Source organism: Trachurus trachurus (assembly GCF_905171665.1).
Source record: "Trachurus trachurus genome assembly, chromosome: 17".
NCBI classification, from domain to species: domain Eukaryota; kingdom Metazoa; phylum Chordata; class Actinopteri; order Carangiformes; family Carangidae; genus Trachurus; species Trachurus trachurus.
In genome coordinates this window covers 25,306,018-25,325,171 of record NC_139900.1, presented here as the reverse complement: position 1 = coordinate 25,325,171, position 19,154 = coordinate 25,306,018, and the positions used below count along the sequence as shown (strand labels likewise).

Here is a 19,154-nt window from a genome sequence, read left to right as displayed (position 1 = left end):
TCTTTTTTCACACTCCCTCGCTTGCCCTCGTATCGATCCGCATAGAAATTAATTTTACTGTAGGCCTATATGAAAACAAGAACTAGTGAGGGGGGGGGGGGGGGGGGACAGACGCTCGGACACCACAAAAATTTTACACTGTAACACCTGTGACAGTGACAGCCCCACATGTCAATCACGGGCTACAGAGGTTGAGCGAGACGCGTGAGCACGTGAATTTATATTATCATTGATGACGTATGACACGCATTGCCAGGAAAGATCCTATCTGTCTGTTTAGACTGCAGACGCATTGGCAGAGATCCGATTTGTATCTGATTTATTTCCACATATAACGGGGGCCTGAATCTGATCTGACAATATCCGATTCAATGCGCATTTGTCCCGTTTACACATTCATGTTACAGATCCGATCTGAGCCACTTGAGAGGAAAAAATCGGAATTGGGCCACTTGAACCGTGCAGTGTAAAGACAGCCTTAGTGATGCTGCTTTAGACCTAGACTGCTGCGGTAGATTCTAATGATGATGTTTGACATATTGCTCAGCTGTTTTTGGGTGACTGAGGTGGAGAGAGAGTCCACACGCTGTGGCTTCTTCATCTCTGCTGAGGCAAACACAGCTGTAATGCAGTAGTTCCTGCACTGCAATACAGCACCCTGTCTTCTCTTCTCTGTGTCTGTGTCTCTTCCCTCGTTCTGGAAAGTATCTCTGTTAAGGAGCAGCATGATCAAGATGTCACTACATCCATGAGTATTAATATCATTATCATCACTATTAAAGGGGTATTTCAACATTTTGGCAAATTCACTTATAGTCTTAGCAGTAGGTTCATTACCTTTAATTGTTGTGCAAGCTGTTTTTAGATCGGCGGGGCAGAGACGTGAGCTGCTCAGCTAACGCAATGGAGGCGAATGGCATTTCTGCGTTTCCCTCATCAAACTAAATACACGATCCAACAACTCCAAAATACTCTGGTGGACAAGTTGTGACCTGCACATTCACCACACTATGAAATAATAACGTATGTAACATTACAACACAAAGGAAATACTCAGAACTACTTGCTTTTGAAGTCACTCTGCCGAGCAGCCATGTCCGGGATGTAGTTCCGGCTATGCATTTGCCTCAAAAACTACTCTGTCTTGTAACGTTCCATTATTATCTCATAGCGCCGGGAATGTGCAGGTCACAACTTGTCCATCATAGCGTTTTGGAGTTGATGGATTGTGTATTTGATGAGTTTGATGAGGGAAAGGCGAAAATACCGTGCGCCATGCAGAGCTCACGTCTCCACCCCGCCGATCTAAAAACAGCTTGCACCGACAATTAAAGGAAATTAACCGACTCCTAAGACTATGGCAATAGGCCCATTTGCCAAAACTATCCCTTTAAAGTTAGCTGCAGACATAGAGCAAACATAAAGAGACCTACATGAAGTGACTGGAAGCAAAGGGAGCACCCTCACCTGAATAAATATACTTTAATTATTACTGAGTAGCTATTATGTATGTTCTGTATTTTGTGATGTTGTGCATTTCCAGGTGAGGACACCGTATGTAAACGTCTCCTCTCTCACCTCCTTCCTGTTGCTGCCGACGCTGTTCTGTATGACCATGGTCTCCGCGGCGATGTGGCGGTACTTTGAGCAGGGCGGCAGCGGCAGATTGGCCATGGCCATGACCCCGACCCGCACCTCCACCACCCGGCCCCCGGAGTACAGACACACCTCAGCCTGACTCCGCACCTCCTGCAGCTGCTCCGACAGAGACGGCATTCTGCACACACACTGGCACCCTCCACCTGCCAACACACACACACACACACACACACACACACACACAGTGAGTGCTTGCAAACTGGCTCTAAAATGAATAAATTGTATTTATCAATCAATCAATGCCTTGTATTGTATTTATCTGGTTAAAAACATGTTGAACAAACTGGCAGTTTGTCTTAATGATGGCAAATTTCTATGTTTTCAGGCCTTGTATACTGCAAAGAAAACAAGTTTATATTCATTCAACAACACAACACTACTTTAAACTTAGGAAGAGTTTAGAAATCAACATTGGTGGAATAATCCCAATTTTTAATCGCAGCAGTGTTTTTTTTTTAAATTTTATTTAGAATCTTTCTTCCTCATTAAATATTATAATAATATATTTTGGGCTGACCCAAAAAAATCGAAGCTTCGAAGCATCATTCGTTGCCATGGTAATCGATCTGAAGTCTGTGTTTTTTTCTTTTACTTTTGACTCTGTGAAAATAATGTAAACACAAAAGAAATGTTGAAATATGAGTTGTGATGAGGCAGCATCTAGGAGAGCCGATGTAATTAGTAACATGCTGTGGTCCAGTGTTCCCATCATAACATAAGATAGGATTTATTTATCACATAAATTATACATAGGCCTACAGTACAATGTGCAGTGAAATGTGTTATAGTGCCTGCTTCCAGAACTAATAAAATAAAAAAGACACTGTGTAAAATATAAGAATAGAATATAAGATATGAAATATAAAAATGGCACATAGTGTTGCATTAATATGAAGTACTATAATATACATGTGTGTAAAGTGAAAGTGTGCTGATGTGCAAATGTTGAGAGTCCAAAAGTTAAAAGGTTACAGCTCAGAATGGCCTGAGGGCAGAAACTCCTCCTCCTCTCTGTGTGTCTCATGGACTCACATTTTTTCATCCAGTTATCTCAGTGATAACAAAGGTCATTTTCCTGAGGTTACAACATAATTATCTATATGTTTTTGTTGATCAGAGGTAGACCAGGTGGTACATACATATTTTCTGTTGTAAAGTTGGACATGCTGTAGCCTACTGTAGTGGTGGGACTTCCATTTGGCTTCACTGTCCAGACTGGCAGGTCACTGTATTAATGGAGAGGAACCACTCATCCTCTTTTACTTCAATATATCTGTAGTGCTAGAGCCAGCCATCTGAGCTCCACACCTGCAGGATTCAGGACTCTATCTCGGTGATGACATTATGTCCACACACACGCACACATACAGACACACACAAATGCAAACCTCTAGGCGTCCCATAATATTCTCCAGGGGCATTTTCCCCCATGATAACACACACACACACAAACAGACTGCACGCCCACGTTGAGGCTGTTATGAAGGCGACACCGTGCACAGGTGTGTGGTGTCGGTAGGTGCTGGTGGTGCTGTTATTGTCTGTAGCCTACCTGTGGTGTCCGGGAGCAGCGGTCAGGTCCCCGGCGGTGGTCCGCTCGGTGCTCCTCTCTCTCGGTGCTCGCCTCTCGGTTCTCCTCTCTCCGTGCCCGGTTCTCCTCTGACTCAGAGCCGCGGGCTCCGGCGGCCTCCTTCACACCGTCACGTGAGCGCTCGGTGTTCCGGCCGTCATGTCCGACACTAACCGACGAACACCGTCTAATGTCCGGTTCACAGTCCCCATGAAAACACACCGCGCTCGCGCTGCCCTCGGCTGCTAGCGGGAACGTGGACGCAGCGGCGGTGACGTCACCCATACGCTCCACGTTGTTCTGACTTTAAACCTGACGTCATTTACATGTACAGCTGATGAGCAAAATGAAATATCTGCTGTATTAGCTATATAAGATTAGAGATGATGAAGGCTTCATTACAACATCAGGAGACTAGACCAGGGCATGGGTATGGAGGCAAATCAGGGCAAACAATTAGGCTATTATATTAAATAATAATAATAATAGCCTAATAATAATAATAATAACAATAATAACAACATACAATTTTAAACTAATTATTCAAATTTGATAATGAATTTTGAAAAATACAACAATTAATTAAATGTTTTTATGAATATATTTTTTTGATTAAACTCTGAGATTTCATTTGAATAAATGTTTTACTTTAATTTAATTTGATAATTGGCATCTTATTTTTTCAGTTAGGCCTACGTTTTTTCAGGTCGAGTTCATATTATTTCTTCACATATAGATCTTTTTTGTTCAGATTCAGACTCTTGTCCCTGATGTAGCCTGGGGGCGTGGAATTGTGAGTGACATTATAACATTCATAACATCATCATCTTTGCACACCAAGTCCACTTTTTTTCATACACGTTTAAATAAAGTCTGTGCATTAGTAAACGACAGACAGACAAATGATTCTCTGAAGATGACTCACTTTGCGTCCCTCAACTTTACCTCAAAGATTTTCAAATAAAGTAAAAAAAAAATTGCATTTTAAAGCCATATGAGTCTTTGGATTATAAAAACACAAAAAACTGAAATCTTTTTGTTTAAGTAGACAACAGCCACATTTGTGTTTCCCCATTGCCCAGAATCACCTTTTAATTGTATTTAAAGACTTTAACCAAAACTATATAAAAATCCTGATTCAATTTCTACAAGAAAACTAAGCTTTAATTTAATGAGAGACACTTGGAAGTGCGTTGTTTCTATGCCTCATGAATTATCATGGTTTTTCCCTCTCACTCAAGTCGTGAATCAGCAGAGATGTTTCATTAAACCAATAATTGCATGTCACATATCCCTTATCACTTTGCACTTCCTAGATTTGAGGAGATTAGAGTTGAGGAGTTGGTATGAAAAATATTCAGATCCATCTCATTTTTTGTGCTTTTCAAAACTGGATTCGGGTACACCACTGATGGATATGACAGATCAATGTATATATACAATGGGAAATGCTTATGTGTGTTGGGGAAAGATGAACTGTGCTGAGACTGAAGAGCTATGAGAGTGATATTTCTGATGAGTGAGTTGTAAAACAGCTGAGAGGAACTGGACTAGATGCTGGTTCTCAGCACAAAACATGATTGGAGTGTGTATATTATTATATATATAACCCTTTTTTCTAATTATTCATTAATAATACCTTAAAATACTGCTTTCTTTTTACTGTTATTGCTATTTAATATTTATTATCTGTGCTATACATTTCTTTACTGTTGTCTGCTGCTGCAACCTTGTAAATTTCCCCCACTGTAGGAAGAATAAAGGATTATCTTATCTCATATGAGGGTACAACAGTAAACTAGGTTAAATCATATAGGGAACAGTTGTTCCCGGTCAGTTTTCTTCACAGGTTCAGGACAGCTCTGTTATTATGGTCATTCTTAAAAACCTCATTGGCTGATGATTCCCAGCTCTGCTTCACACTAAAATCCAGGGTTTAAAAGACATTTATAAAAACAAATGGCAGCTGAATATGACTGAAAAGAGGAAGCTCACACACTGATAAATTCTCCCATTTTTTATTCTCTTAATACACAAGGGAGTGAAACACTGTGTCCCCTGGGGGTGAAGTGGACTGCAGTCCTCTGTACAGCAGCAGCTCGGCTGGTTCAAGGGATGAACAACAGATGATTGTTAGTCACAAGCAAATATATAGATAAAGAGTCACCAGTCTGACTCATACTCATCTCTGTCCTCCATAGTTTACAGCAGCAGCTCAAGTGCGAAAAAGGAAATAAATAATAATGATTAGTGAGACTCAAGTTACTAAACATGTTCACACAACAACACAAGTGATCCAAGTCAGAGGCTGACACTCACCTGTACTGTCCATGGTGAACAGTAGCAGCTCAGGAGACAGAGTGGGAGGAAAAGACACAATGGTTAGTGATGTTTGATGATATTGAATACACGAATTAAGTGTACACATTAGTTTAGACTAGCCTACTGTCTTTATGGTATTTTATAATGTTGCTGATCATACTCACTTTGTCCATCCATGGTTCTGTCCATCAGCAGCTCAGGAGGCAGAGGAAGAAGAAGAAGAAAAAGAAAGGTCAGTGAGACTAATTATCTTAATAAAAAAATAAAAAAAATAACAATAAACGAATACCAGAGCAAACAGGTTCTCACAATAACACAACTTGCTGCCTATACTGTATGTCATAAACTACGCTATAGGTGATTTGTTTTCCATGTCAGAGGCTCACACTCACCTGTACTGTCCATGGTGAACAGCAGCAGCTCAGGAGGCAGAGTGGGAGGAAAAAGACATAATGGTTAGTGAGGCAGACTAGTGATGTTTGAAATACTACATTGAATATACATGAATAGAGTGTACACATTAGTTTACACTAGTGTCTTATGTGGTATTTTGTAATGTTGCTCATCATACTCACTTTCTCCGTCCATGGTTCTCCGTCCATCAGCAACTCAGGAGGCAGGAAGAAAAAAAAAAGAAAGGTCAGTGAGACTAATTATCTTTAAATAAAAATAATTACAACAATAAACATACAGAACACAAGAGTAAACAGGTTCTCACAATAACACAACTTGCTGTCTATGTTTATATTTCATAAACTACACTATAGGTGATTTGTTTTCCATGTCAGAGGCTCATACTCACCTTTTCCGTCCTCATAAGACAGCAGCTCTAAGAGACAAGTTCAGCTCAGGAGGCAGAGGGAAGTCATGGTTAGTGAGATGAACAAGAACTAAACATGGAGGTAAACAGGATCAACGTAGAGAAGCTCACACTCACCTTTTTCGTCCTCGTCAGCTGGGATCTCCAGAGTTGATCCCAGCTGACTCTGGGCGAGGGGAAGGGGAAGGGGGAGGGGAAGGGGAGCTAAGAGGGCGGGGAGGTTGGGGGTTCGATGTGTGTGTGGGGGGCACTACTGTAAGAGGGAGAATTATGATGCTCGACCAACCAAACTGACCGAACCCCGCCAGACGCAAAGGCCAGTCCCAAGAAAAATGGTTGATCGAGCCATTGAAACCTAAATGTGCAAACTACAGAAAAACCAGGTGCGGTAAAGTGTTTGGTGAATAATATAACGCTCAACCAACCAAACTGACCGAACCCCGCCAGACGCAAAGGCCAGTCCCAAGAAAAATGGTTGATCAAGCCACTGAACCTATACTGTAAATGTGCAGAACTACAGAAAAACCAAGTGCAATAAAGTGTTTGGTGAATAATATAACGCTCAACCAACCAAACTGACCGAACCCCGCCAGATGCAAAGGCCAGTCCCAAGAAAAATGGTTGATCAAGCCACTGAACCTAAATGTGCACAACTACAACAACAACAACAACTACAGAATAAAAAGCTCAGGTGCAAGACGCTACCTGGGCAGTTGACAGGCCTCAGTGGTGGTGCAGGGTGAGGTGACTGAGTGATACCTGCAGCAGAGAGTCTCTGTCCTCTCACAGCCTGGGCCTCTTGGCTGGAGAACCTGGCACCACCTGGTCCTCCTCCTCCTCCTCCTGCCGGCGCCTCCTGGAGGAGCGGGGTGGAACACCAACAGGCTGGAGGAAAACATGAGCAGAACCAAGAGAAACACCCCGGGGGGAAGAAGGAGGAGAATGATGCAGAAGAGAAGAGGCAGCAGCAGGAGCAACAGGCCGGAAAGGAGTAGGTGGTCGAGGGAAAGGAGATAGAGGAGTAGCAGGTGGAGGAGTAAGAGACAGAGGAGTAGCAGGAAGAGGGGAAAATAGAGGAGTAGCAGGTGGAGGAGGAGTAGGAGATAGAGGAGTAGCAGGTGGAGGAGGAGGAGGAGATAGAGGAGTAAGAGATGGAGGAGTAGCAGGAGGAGGAGAAGACAGAGGAGTAGCAGGTGGAGGAGGAGTAGGAGATAGAGGAGTTGCAGGTGGAGTAGAAGATAGAGGAGTAGCAGGTGGAGTAGGAGATAGAGGAGTTGCAGGTGGAGGAGAAGGAGATAGATGAGTAGCAGGTGGCAGAGGAGGAGAAAATAGAGGAGTAGCAGGTGGAGGAGGAGTAGGAGATAGAGGAGTAGCAGGTGGAGGAGGAGTAGGAGATAGAGGAGTAGCAGGTGGAGGAGAAGATAGAGGAGTAGCAGGTGGAGAAGGAGATGGAGGAGTACGCGGGAAAGGAGTAGGAGGTCGAGGAGCAGGATGTAGAAGAGTAGGAGGTAGAGGAGTAGCAGGTGGAGGAGAAGGAGATAGAGGAGTGGCAGGTGGAGGAGAAGGAGATAGAGGAGTGGCAGGTGGAGGAGAAGGAGAGAGAGGAGTGGCAGGTGGAGGAGAAGGAGATAGAGGAGTGGCAGGTGGAGGAGAAGGAGAGAGAGGAGTGGCAGGTGGAGGAGAAGGAGAGAGAGGAGTGGCAGGTGGAGGAGAAGGAGAGAGAGGAGTGGCAGGTGGAGGAGAAGGAGATAGAGGAGTAGCAGGAGGAACAGGTTGGAAAGCAGAGGCAACGTGAGGACCAGCAAGCTGCAGAGAAGGAGGAACACGCTGGAGAGCAGGAGCACGAGGCCTGACAGCAGAGGGAGCAGCAAGAGGAGGAGCAGCGCTAAGAGTGGCAGCAGCAGGAGAAATGGGACGGAAAGGAGAAGCAGGAGGAGCAGGCTGGGAAGCAAAGGGGGGAGAGCTGCAAAGGGGAAAGCTGGAGGAGTGGTCAGCAGGAGGGCAGGGGGCAGAGGGAGAGCAGGGAGAACCATCTGCAGAAGGGCAGGTGGAGCAGGGAGAGGAGGAGGTGTCTGCAGGATAGCAGGTAGAGGAGGAAGAGAGGGAGGGCCAGGAGTATGCAGGAGAGTGGGAGGAGCGGTCTGCAGGCGGAGCAAGAGGAGGTGCAGAAGCGAAAGCAGGAGGAGCAGTAGAGTAAGAAGGAGGAGAATTCCCCCAGAAAAAAGGAGGAGCAGCAGAGTAAGAAGGAGGAGAATTCTGCCAGAAAGCAGGAGGAGCAGCAGAGTAAGAAGGAGGAGAATTCTGCCAGAAAGCAGGAGGAGCAGCAGAGTAAGAAGGAGGAGAATTCTCCCAGAAAGAAGGAGGAGCAGCAGGAGGAGCAGCAGCAGAGAAAGAAGGAGGACCAGTAGAGTAAGAAGGATGATAATTCCCCCAGAAAAAGGGAGGAGCAAGAGGAGGTGCAGCAGTGAAAGCAGGAGGACCAGTAGAGTAAGAAGGAGGAGAATTCCCCCAGAAAAAAGGAGGAGCAGCAGAGTAAGAAGGAGGAGAATTCTGCCAGAAAGCAGGAGGAGCAGCAGGAGGAGTAGGCTCCCAGAAAGCAAGAGGACCAGCAGGAGGAGCACGAGGAGGTGCAGGAGGAGGAGCAGTCTGCCAGAAAGCAAGAGGAGTAGCAGGAGGAGCAAGAGGAGGTGCAGCAGGAGGAGCAGTCTGCCAGAAAGCAAGAGGACCAGCAGGAGGAGCAAGAGGAGGTGCAGCAGGAGGAGCAGTCTGCCAGAAAACAGGAGGAGCAGCAGGAGGAGTAGGCTCCCAGAAAGCAAGAGGAGCAGGCTGCCAGAAAGCAAGAGGAGCAGGCTGCCAGAAAGCAAGAGGAGTAGCAGGAGGAGCAAGGGGGGGAGCAAGAGGAGGAGCAGCAGTGGGAGGAGCAAGAGGAGGAGCAGCGGGAGGAGCAGCAGGAGGTGTAGCAGGAACAAACTGATCAAGTGCAGCATCCATGAAAGCAGGAGAACCAGCATCTAAGTAGAAAGGTGGAGTGGAGTCACCTGGCTGGTGGCCCTGCATCCTGACGGCTGGTGGTGGAGGAGGTGGAGGTGGGGGAGGAGGTGCCAACCGATGGGCGGAGGACAGGGGAGAAAAGCCAGCTGGGGAGAAGAATGTGAAAATGTCACATGATCCATTGACAAGAGGCTGGAGCAGGACAGAGCTCAGTGGTGGTGATGATGATGATGATGATGATGATGATGATGATGATGATGATGTGTGTGTGTGTGTGTGTGAGTTGGTGGTAGCTGCAGCAGAGGAACCACACACTCATCATGGGCACCTCCAAGAAATGTATTTGTTACATACCTGCTCACTTTTACTCGCTCTGTAACCGTAATCGTTTGTTTATGACGGTTATGACTACGCACACGCAGTAACTTCGCTGTAAACAAACGCACATGGGCGAGAGGAGCGTGACCAAAACAGTGGAGAAGCAAGCGGACTTGCATAGTTCCCTACTGTCTTTCTGTGTCAATCTCTCATGTTACAACATGAAAACCTGCGGCTTATATTCAAGTGCGGCATATTATACAAAATGTATTTTCTTTTAAAATGTAGATGGTGCGTCTTATATTCTGGTGTTTTCAGATTGACAGGTTTCTATCTCTGATCAATAGCTCACATCAGATCAATAGTCTTATTCTGACAATTCCATAGTCGCGAACTGTAAACTCACTTGTTTATGATAAATAACTGCACACACATCAGACTCACAACTATAAACCATTTTCTAATGAAGGCACGTACTGCCGACAGTTGAACTGTGCGTCATTACGCACGCCAAGGACAGGATGGATGGGCATTTTAATGACATATCCGTGCATTAACAACAACAGGGACGTCTGTGCTTTTTAACAAGTAGGCTACCTCGATGCTGCTATACTGACGAGTTGCAAATCACGCAGCATAAATGAGACTGAGAGCTCGCGGACAGGAGAGACATAGACAGATGTTGGCCATCACATTTCAATACAGCTGTTATGTCGTCTCTTGTGTTTAATAACGTTTTAGTTCATAGACAAATACTGTGTCAGAATAAATACTTTTTAAATGTAATAAGCTGTAACTCAACTTCAACAGAGGAACGGGCCCTGGACTGGACCTGCACGTTCCAACGTTTGTTCCATCATCTCCATGGTGACAACACATATATGATTTGTAATTAGCATTTTTTGAAAAAAAGCTCAGTCCTAATCTTTAATATTACATTTTCGACAGCAATTTGTTTTAAAATTTGTAATGTCAAACCAAAATATCAGCATGTTTGAGTCAATACTTCATTGTTAACACATTCCACATCTGGCCCGGGAAACAAGGCATAGATTTTCTGATAAATCATCATTTTACACCAAGAAAATGTCAAGTATCATTATGAAGCTAACATTCTATTAATGTTTTATGCTAATAAGTTACATCAACTGTGAGCTATTTTGGGGATTAAAACCAAATTTGGGCGGTTCAAGAAGATGAACTGATGCATTTGGAAGCATATAAAATGAAAACATGTCTTACCTACAAAGGACTGGGTCCAAAGCAGGTGTTGTCCGGTGGGGGGTCCGACCGGGCCTTGTTTTCCGCTGATTAAATCTGCAGGTGGGTCTTCTCCAGTTGAGTCCTCCAATCGATAGTTTTCTGAAGATCTGTTCACAGCTTTCCAAAGGTGTCCAAGGTTTTTTTTTTAGATCGCTCAAGTCCGCAAAAGGTCAATTTGCCAACAGAGGTTTTGCGCTGGGTCAACACAGGGTCAAGTCCAAGTGCAAATGAGACACAGAACAGTTCGGTCAGATGTCACAGTTCCGTTGCCATGACTTCTACGGAACGTCGGCGCTTGCTTTCGTGCGTGTGCGAGATAAGATAAGATAAGATAAGATAAGATAAGATAAGATGATCCTTTATTCGTCCCACGTTATGGTTGCAGCTGTAGACAACAAAATATGAGGAGCACCAGCACTGTCTGGCTTAGGCTCAATAGCCTAAAATGACCTGGAAGCTAGTGAACTAAAATGCTAATATTTAAATTGTGAAACTAAAAATTTGTACACAATATGCGGAGTTTTAAAATGCAATATGGCAATCTGATTGTCTCACACAGTCAGTGTACTGCACTGGTTTGGGATCAATAGGTCACATAACCTGGAAGCTATTTCATATTGAAATTATAAAATGTATTAACAACTAATAGTGGGGAAATTTACAAGGTTGCAGCAGCAGACAACAGCAAATACATGTATAGCACAGTTATTAAATAGCAATAGCAGTATTTATATGTTATTATTATTGTTATTATTATATAATATTAGAGTTATTGCAATAGAGTATGATTAATGAATAATAAGAAGAAAATATTTAAACACATTCCAATCCAATCATGTTTTGTGCCACTGTGCCATTAATTGCCATTATGATACTAATGATAGCTACATTATTAACCTCTGAATTGTTGGACTCTGCATTAAAGGGAAAGTGAAACTGTGATCTTTAGGTACGCTACTGTTGACCAGCAGTATACTGTATGTTGTAGTTGGTTATACCAGCAGAAATACAGGTATGTTGTGTTTTGAGACTTGTATCCAGTCTCAAAATGCAACATGACCAGTATGGTATGCTGTTGACCAGCATCCCATGCTGCTTTTGTTGTGTTTGGATGCTGGTCACTATCATTCCATGCTGGGGATCAGCAACAAAACACAACATAACCAGCATGGGATGGTGGACCAGCATCAATATACAACATAATGCTACAGTAGCAGCGTACACCTTTTGCTGGTCTATAACCGCATAAAATTAGTTTTAGGTTGGATATTGAACAGGCCGGATCTCTAGCGCAGCTTCTTCTGTTCCAGTGTTGGCTGTTCGTTCACAATCTGTTCAGTCTCTGACACCTCACTCTTAACTGCCACGATCTCATTTAGAGACTATTGACAAATTGTCATTGAAATAATATCCAATCAATGTTATCTATAATATCTTCTAGAAATATTTCTCTAACATATTTAGTTTATCTTACTTCTCTAGATAAATCAGACACACCACTTTGTATGGTATTTTAGTAGGCTACTCCCTCTATTTGATATCAATAATAGCATTATTTTCTCAATAGCTTCCAGGTCATGTGACCAGTTGGCTCAAAAGCATTTCAGCACTCCTCATATTTTATTTTTCATACATTTTTAATACATTTCATAATGTACATATGAGTGTTTTAACTCATTAGCTTCCAGGTCATGTGACCTATTGACCCCAAACCAATGCAGCGCCATAGTGCTACATGTGCACCACACTGGCACATTTACTGTACCAGGGACAAAAAGAAACAACCGAAAAAGTCCTGATGTTCTGATGTTGCAGAAAAGGATCACTTTTATTGCGAAGATCTCCTGCCCGTCGTCTCCGGCCATGGCCCGTGGCATGGGCCATGTCACACTATCATTCTTGATGATGGTTTAATGAACAGAAGACACTCTCGACTAAAACGATTTCTTGACTCTTGGTTTGAATTTTACTGAAGAGATTTATAGTCTCCTCTTTGCAGGGAATGAGTCAGTGGTGAATCCACAAAGGATCTAATGGTTTAGTTGTTATTTATTATGAGAAAGTGTTCAAAAACCCACCTGTTTAATAAATCAGATCAGATTCCTGTTGAGAAGTGTGTGTGTCTGTGTGTGCTGTGTGATGAACTGTCCAACAATTCCACAATGCTCTCATGGACAAGTTGTGACCTGCACATTCACCACACTATGAAATAATCATGTATAATTATCTAACATTATGACACATGAAGCAGGAAGCGGAACTACTTGCGCTTTTGAAATCACTCCGCCTGGCAGCCGTGTCTGGAATGTAGTTTTGACTACACATTTGCCTTGAAAACAACTCTGTAATGTTACATTAGTGTGGTCAATGTGCAGGTCATAACATGTCCACCAGAGCGTTTTGGAGTTGTTGGATTGTGTATTTGAGTTTGATGAAGTGTTCGCTGAGCAGCTCATGTCTCTGCCCCGCTGATCTCAAAACAACATGCACCGATAATTAAAGGTCATTAACTTACTGCTATGACTAGGAATTATGGCAATAGGCGAATTTGCCAAAATGTCGAACTATCCCTTTAACACTTTTTTTTTTGTTCACTGCATAATTCCATAATGTGTCCCTTCAGAGTTTTGATGTTTTCAATCTGAATCTACACTGTAGAAAGTAGTGAAAATAGAATAGAAAAACCATTGAATGAGGCGGTGTGTCCAAACATTTGAATGGGACTGTAAAATTTCAATCTCTGTCTCACTCAGTAAAATTTAGCAGGTACTGTACAGTCACCATGGCAACCTCTGAGTGCTGGAGGGGGGTCACACAGCTGTTTCAAATCAGCTGATTGGAGACATCTGTGAGGTCAGTGGTGTTTATCACTTCTCCAACACAGTCATTTACACACATTTCAACTGTTTTCACATATGTTTCAGCACTGGTTACTCTTGAAGCAGTGTTTACCTGGTGCTGTGTTTTCAGAAAGAACACACCACTTAGGCTTTTCATCAGCTCTCTTTTCTTTTTTTTATACGGCTCAAACTATTCAGGTCTTCTTTCAACCATTTCATGTCATTCAACCTCCTGCTTATAAATTCTGCTTTAAATCCTCAGCTACATTAGCAATGCTTCAGCAGTGCTCTTGTCAGTGTCCAATATATTTCAACTTCGACTTTTCTGACTCTTCAACTGTTTCACTTAACCATGCAGGGTTTTCACTATACTTTCGCCTGCATTTTTTTTTAGCAATTCCTTTGAAGCCATTCTAGACCAGCCATCTTTCAGCAATGGGCCTCATTCACGAACCGTTCTTAAGAACAAATTTGTTCTTAAGTCCTACTTACGAAGTTTTTACGAAGATTGTGGCATTCATGAATGTTTTCTTATCCAGAATTTGTTCTTAACTAAGAACAAAATCTACGAACAGTCAGGAGTATACTTACGCACTTTTAAGTGCTGAGACTTCTGCAAAAATAACCGATTATAGCGTTTTCTTTTGTTCTGCAGTTGTATGATATTATATGATTTGAATAAGAATTATTTTCTTATCTTTTATGATGTTTTTAATAATCATATATTAATAATAATAATTGACAAGTCATTGCAGTTTCTTAAAAAAACATTATAGACACTTAATTCATATCAGTTTTTTTTCTCTTTTTTTTTGGGGGGGGGGGGGGGGGGGGGGGTAAATGTGTTGTTTGTTGTTGTTGTGCGCAACATACAGCTCCTGATATGATTTTTTCTTCCTAATTGCGGGCTGCAACAGTGCACTTACTGTAAGTGTTTTTTTAAATATGTGATAATATGATGATATTTATGATGGCACACATGAGAGTGTGGTCTCTCTGATAACAACCCGAAGAGCTGCATCCACTAAACTAAATATAGCCTAAATATAAATAATTTAAATATAAAAATATAAACTAAATATAAGCCTTTTGTTTGTTTCTTTGTTTCATTCCTGCCGCAGTAGCGCCACTTCACTATTTAAGTTCTTTTTACGTTTGGAGTCTGGTGCTGCCTCCCAGATTTTCATTTGAGCATTTCAACTTTATTTCTCACTTCACCTTCTCTGCTCAGTGCCTGTGGGTGCTGTGTGCACACGGCCCTGCAGTCTCATGCCCTTTTACGGGCATTGATGGGGCCGTTACCTATGCTGATCCTATGTTAATTAGACTCACCTGGCACACGCCCTCAACTTACGAGGAGTTGGCATAAGAACACAGCTGCGAACAATTCTGAGGCTTACGAACACGTTGATGAATCTGACGTAGGGTTTTCTTAAGGAACTTCTTAAGAACAACTTAAGAAAGAATCTAAGAAGATTCTTAAGAAGATATTGGTGAATGAGGCCCATTGTTCTTCTTTTTAGCTCTACATTCAGCCTTTTCACCATGGCTTCAGCAATCAATAGGCCTACGTTTTTGATCAATTTAAGATATATGAGACTATTTTATAAGCTAATTTCTTTCCCTCTTTTTGTTTAGTTAGATCTTGGGCTTGTAGATCTCAGTGTGCTTAAAAGAAATTAAAGTGTTAAGAATGTTCAAGGAATAAAAAGACTGTGAACCATCAGGTCTTAGAGAGACCTTCATTCAACCAGGGATAGTAGATGAAAAGGTCTGTAACACTGATCAACAAGCAAAAAGAAGGCTGGATTGTCATGTGCAGTAGTGATAAACAGTGTTTTGGCCCCCACCATGGTTAATGTGTAATGCTGCTGCCATGTTTACAGCAATGACAATTATTTTATCTGTTTTTATATTTCGCATGTCTTTATTTGATATAGACAATACTCCATCCACCATGTTTCATGGTACCTTTATGTACATAGTTGTACATATGTCCGTCTGTCCATTTTTGTTTTGTCAATATTATATGTTGTGTTTATTTAACAAGTGTGTGTGTATTGTTCATACAGTTTCCCATGGACCTTTTTTTCAGCCTATTTTCTAATTTAAATGTTTCATTGATGAAATGGAAAATGTTTTGCATAAGGAAGCATTAAGAAAAAATGGTTAACTAAAACATTCTCATGAGTTGACTGGACACCATCTCCATTAATATGCCTCTATCCAGGTGGTTGTGAATACAGGTCTCTTCCCCCCAGAAAACAATAAGACACCATAAACCTATATTTTAATCAGATTTTTCATTTTTCCCCAAATCCATAATCACACAGATCCTTAGATAAGTGGTGCAGCCAGACTGGTGGATGGATTTGTGGATCTCTAATATGCACTGTAATTGAGCTATGTCAGAAAACCCTAATGAGCTTTTAAGAGGGTCCACATGTTAGTGAACAGGATGGAGATGTGAAACACACGCATCACACAAAAACACACAAGACAGAAGTGGGTCACATGAACACATTTATTTGTCTTGCATATTGGTAACTGAATCAATGCCTAAGATTCGCTATCATTATGTTGACTTAAAGAAATAATGAATGAGGCTAATCATCACACAGTCTACTGGAAAACAAAGCAGAATGATGGACAAGTGGAACATTACAGAAACAATAAAAGAAAGAGAGCAGGAGGGAGTGAAGGAGGGAGGAGCGGGTTTTCATGGTGTCTGGATTGTTGTGGTTGTATTTGAACTAACTGTACAAAACCTTAAGTGATCATGAAAACAAATGCAAATGGAGGTGGCGTGACTTGTTCAGATGACTGTGTGGAGATTAGGTCGTGCATTAGAGAGCCAAAGCAGTGTTTGTATGGTACCGCAGAGCCACATATGATCAGAGTCTACCTGGACTGTTGCCTCTCTGCTCCCAAACTGCAGCCTGGAGCTTTTGAAAACTCACCTAAATAAGTTCTAATTAATTTCATAATATATATTTATTATGAAGACCATATGTGGACTGGTGCCATGTTGTCACATAGTCTGCCTCACTGTACAAGATTTTTTCCATGTAGTTATCCCCTTTAATTAACTAATGTCGGGTAGTGAGCAGGCACATTGTTAATAAAATAAGAAGAGTGACATTAACACTCTGCTGTGCTTTTTTAAAGTTTTGCTGAGTTTGTAGTTTTATTATTGGACCAAAGTAACAGCCCATTTTTCATAACTACAACGCAGTCTTTTCTGCTTTTGTCTAGTCATTTGTTTTAGAAGATTAAAATTCACATATTAAGATTAAGCTATTTGTAAGTTTTCTCTGCTGCAGAGTGTGGTTTCATGCAGGGAGCGACGGGTGGTGGCTGTCACCACCACTGTTGGTATAAAGGAGACTTATCAGTGGCTTATTTTGGTTGGGTTGATAATTTAAGTATAAAGTTCATATGGACTCTGCTGCTTTATATTCATTTGTATTGGAAATAAGAAGGGGTTTCCTGGGGAATCTGCTTGGGACACTGACTGGGCCCATCACTTTCTGTTACAAAACCTATTAAAAAAAAACGAGAGTCACACTACATCTCTAAAGCTGCTGTACAGAGGCTGATGCTGATCGGATGTCACATGTACTAATGTTGTGAACGCATTGCTGTGTTTGCAGCTGTCTTTGTATAACGGTTAACCAGCCCCTCCTCCTGAGTGTCTGCAGTTGACAAAGTGTACTGCTGCTGCAGCACCACCACAGTGATCCAGGCGAGAAAAACAAAAAAACAAACTCACTACTGAACGTTGCAGCCACGGCTTTTTCCCACAAACAGCTCCATTCGCCGAAGTAAAATGGCATTGTGGCACAGTGAGGTTTGAGTGTGAAGCTAACGCTGCGTGACAACTACAGATGACTGACACTGACGCTGATGAGAGAACAACACAAACGCCGTCAGGGTCTGAAAAAAAAAAACCCTGAGGATTCACACAACAAAAATATTCACTAAACAGAACAAAAACAAGAGAGGAACAAAAACAAAAAAACTGAAGAAAAAAAAATCTGGCCATATCATACAGGTTTTTTTTCACCTTCTCATAAATTGTCTATTTATGAAAAGGCACGCATTTTTGTTTTTTAAATATACTGGGATATTAAGAATAATACACAGCTCCACATTCCTCTTATAAAAATGCAATAAATTTCTTTAAACTGACAACAACGACAAAAAAAAAAGTTTATTCTAGAAAGAGTGAGCGGGAGCACAGTTGTAATTCACTCACTCTGCACTCTGTGTGTGAGCGGTCAGTTGTGCACACAGTTTAAATGTGCGTTTCAAAGTGTCAGCATGCGTTCGAACTGATGCACAGCTGATCTATTAAAAAGAAACAGGATGAGACAGAGTGCTATGAGAGGCATCAGGTCCTTTCATTCAGGTGGCTGACTGACGCCTGTAGAGGTCACTGTTCCACCACGCTCAGCACCCATGCAAAGTAAATCAGGCAGGCACACGCACGTACACCCTCCAGCAGCAGTGTGTGGAGTCACAGGGGGGGCCACCTCCTTCAGGGTGTGTTGCAGGTGACTGAAGGCCTCCTGCCTCCTCCTACACCACCGGGTCATATTTCATTGTTTTGTCCATCTTTCCTATTGGGCTCAGATGAAGCATTACTTACTGAAGTCTAAAAAAGCACCGGCAGTTTATCCAGAAGTGTTAATTTACTGTATCTGCAGGTAAAACTAAAATCTGAAACGTCGCTAATAATCATGTATGAGTCAGTGTTCGCAGAGGAAAACTGCAGTGGGGGAGAAACTAGGTCGTGCACTAGAAGTGTCTCTCTCCAGGAATCTTTCTATAACCTTATAGTCTTGCTGAAATGAATTGTACAAATGAGCACAGTGTCTTCAAAGTCTCTCCTTGTAGTACACTGCAAAAAATGAGATATTTTGACAAGAAATATGACAAGTATTTGAGTTTTTGCAGTGTATTCACAATGTGGCACTCAACAGTGATGTTGTTGTGGCCGAGCAGGTCATCCAGAAAGTTTGTGGTTTGATCCCTGGCTCTTAGAGCCCACGGGTCAAAATGCCCTTGGGCACTGTGTGTATGGTTGAAGTGCTCTAGAAAGAAATTGCTGTGTTAAAGTGTGTGTGGATGTGGTTTGTGGTGTAAAGTGGTCAATAAGAGCAGAAAGGCTCCATATAAGTGAATATATACGTCAATTTACCAGTTGTTGGATGCACAAAGGTATTTTGTTGGAGATGACAACACACTAACATCCACATTTGTGTATCACTCCATATGAGTGGTCTCAGACCCATCTGACTGACTGGCTGCTCATGTTTCTTGTGCATAGATCTCAGATTAATTTAAGTGTGATTGACAGAAATTATGG

At 42.2% G+C, this 19,154-nt stretch overlaps 1 protein-coding gene across 1 annotated transcript in view; it reads right to left on the bottom strand.

The window, feature by feature from the left end:
* The window catches only part of rnf31 (ring finger protein 31), a 45,119-nt gene extending 41,659 nt beyond the window's left edge, over window positions 1-3,460 (bottom strand). The window contains exons 1-2 of the mRNA XM_083991751.1: window positions 3,212-3,460; window positions 1,579-1,802 (exon numbers count right to left, since the gene is read on the bottom strand). Of these exons, the coding sequence (XP_083847877.1) occupies window positions 1,579-1,776 (198 nt within the window). The 5' untranslated portion in view covers window positions 1,777-1,802; window positions 3,212-3,460. The remainder of the gene's footprint in view (window positions 1-1,578; window positions 1,803-3,211) is intronic.
* Between the last annotated feature and the right edge of the window lie 15,694 nt (window positions 3,461-19,154).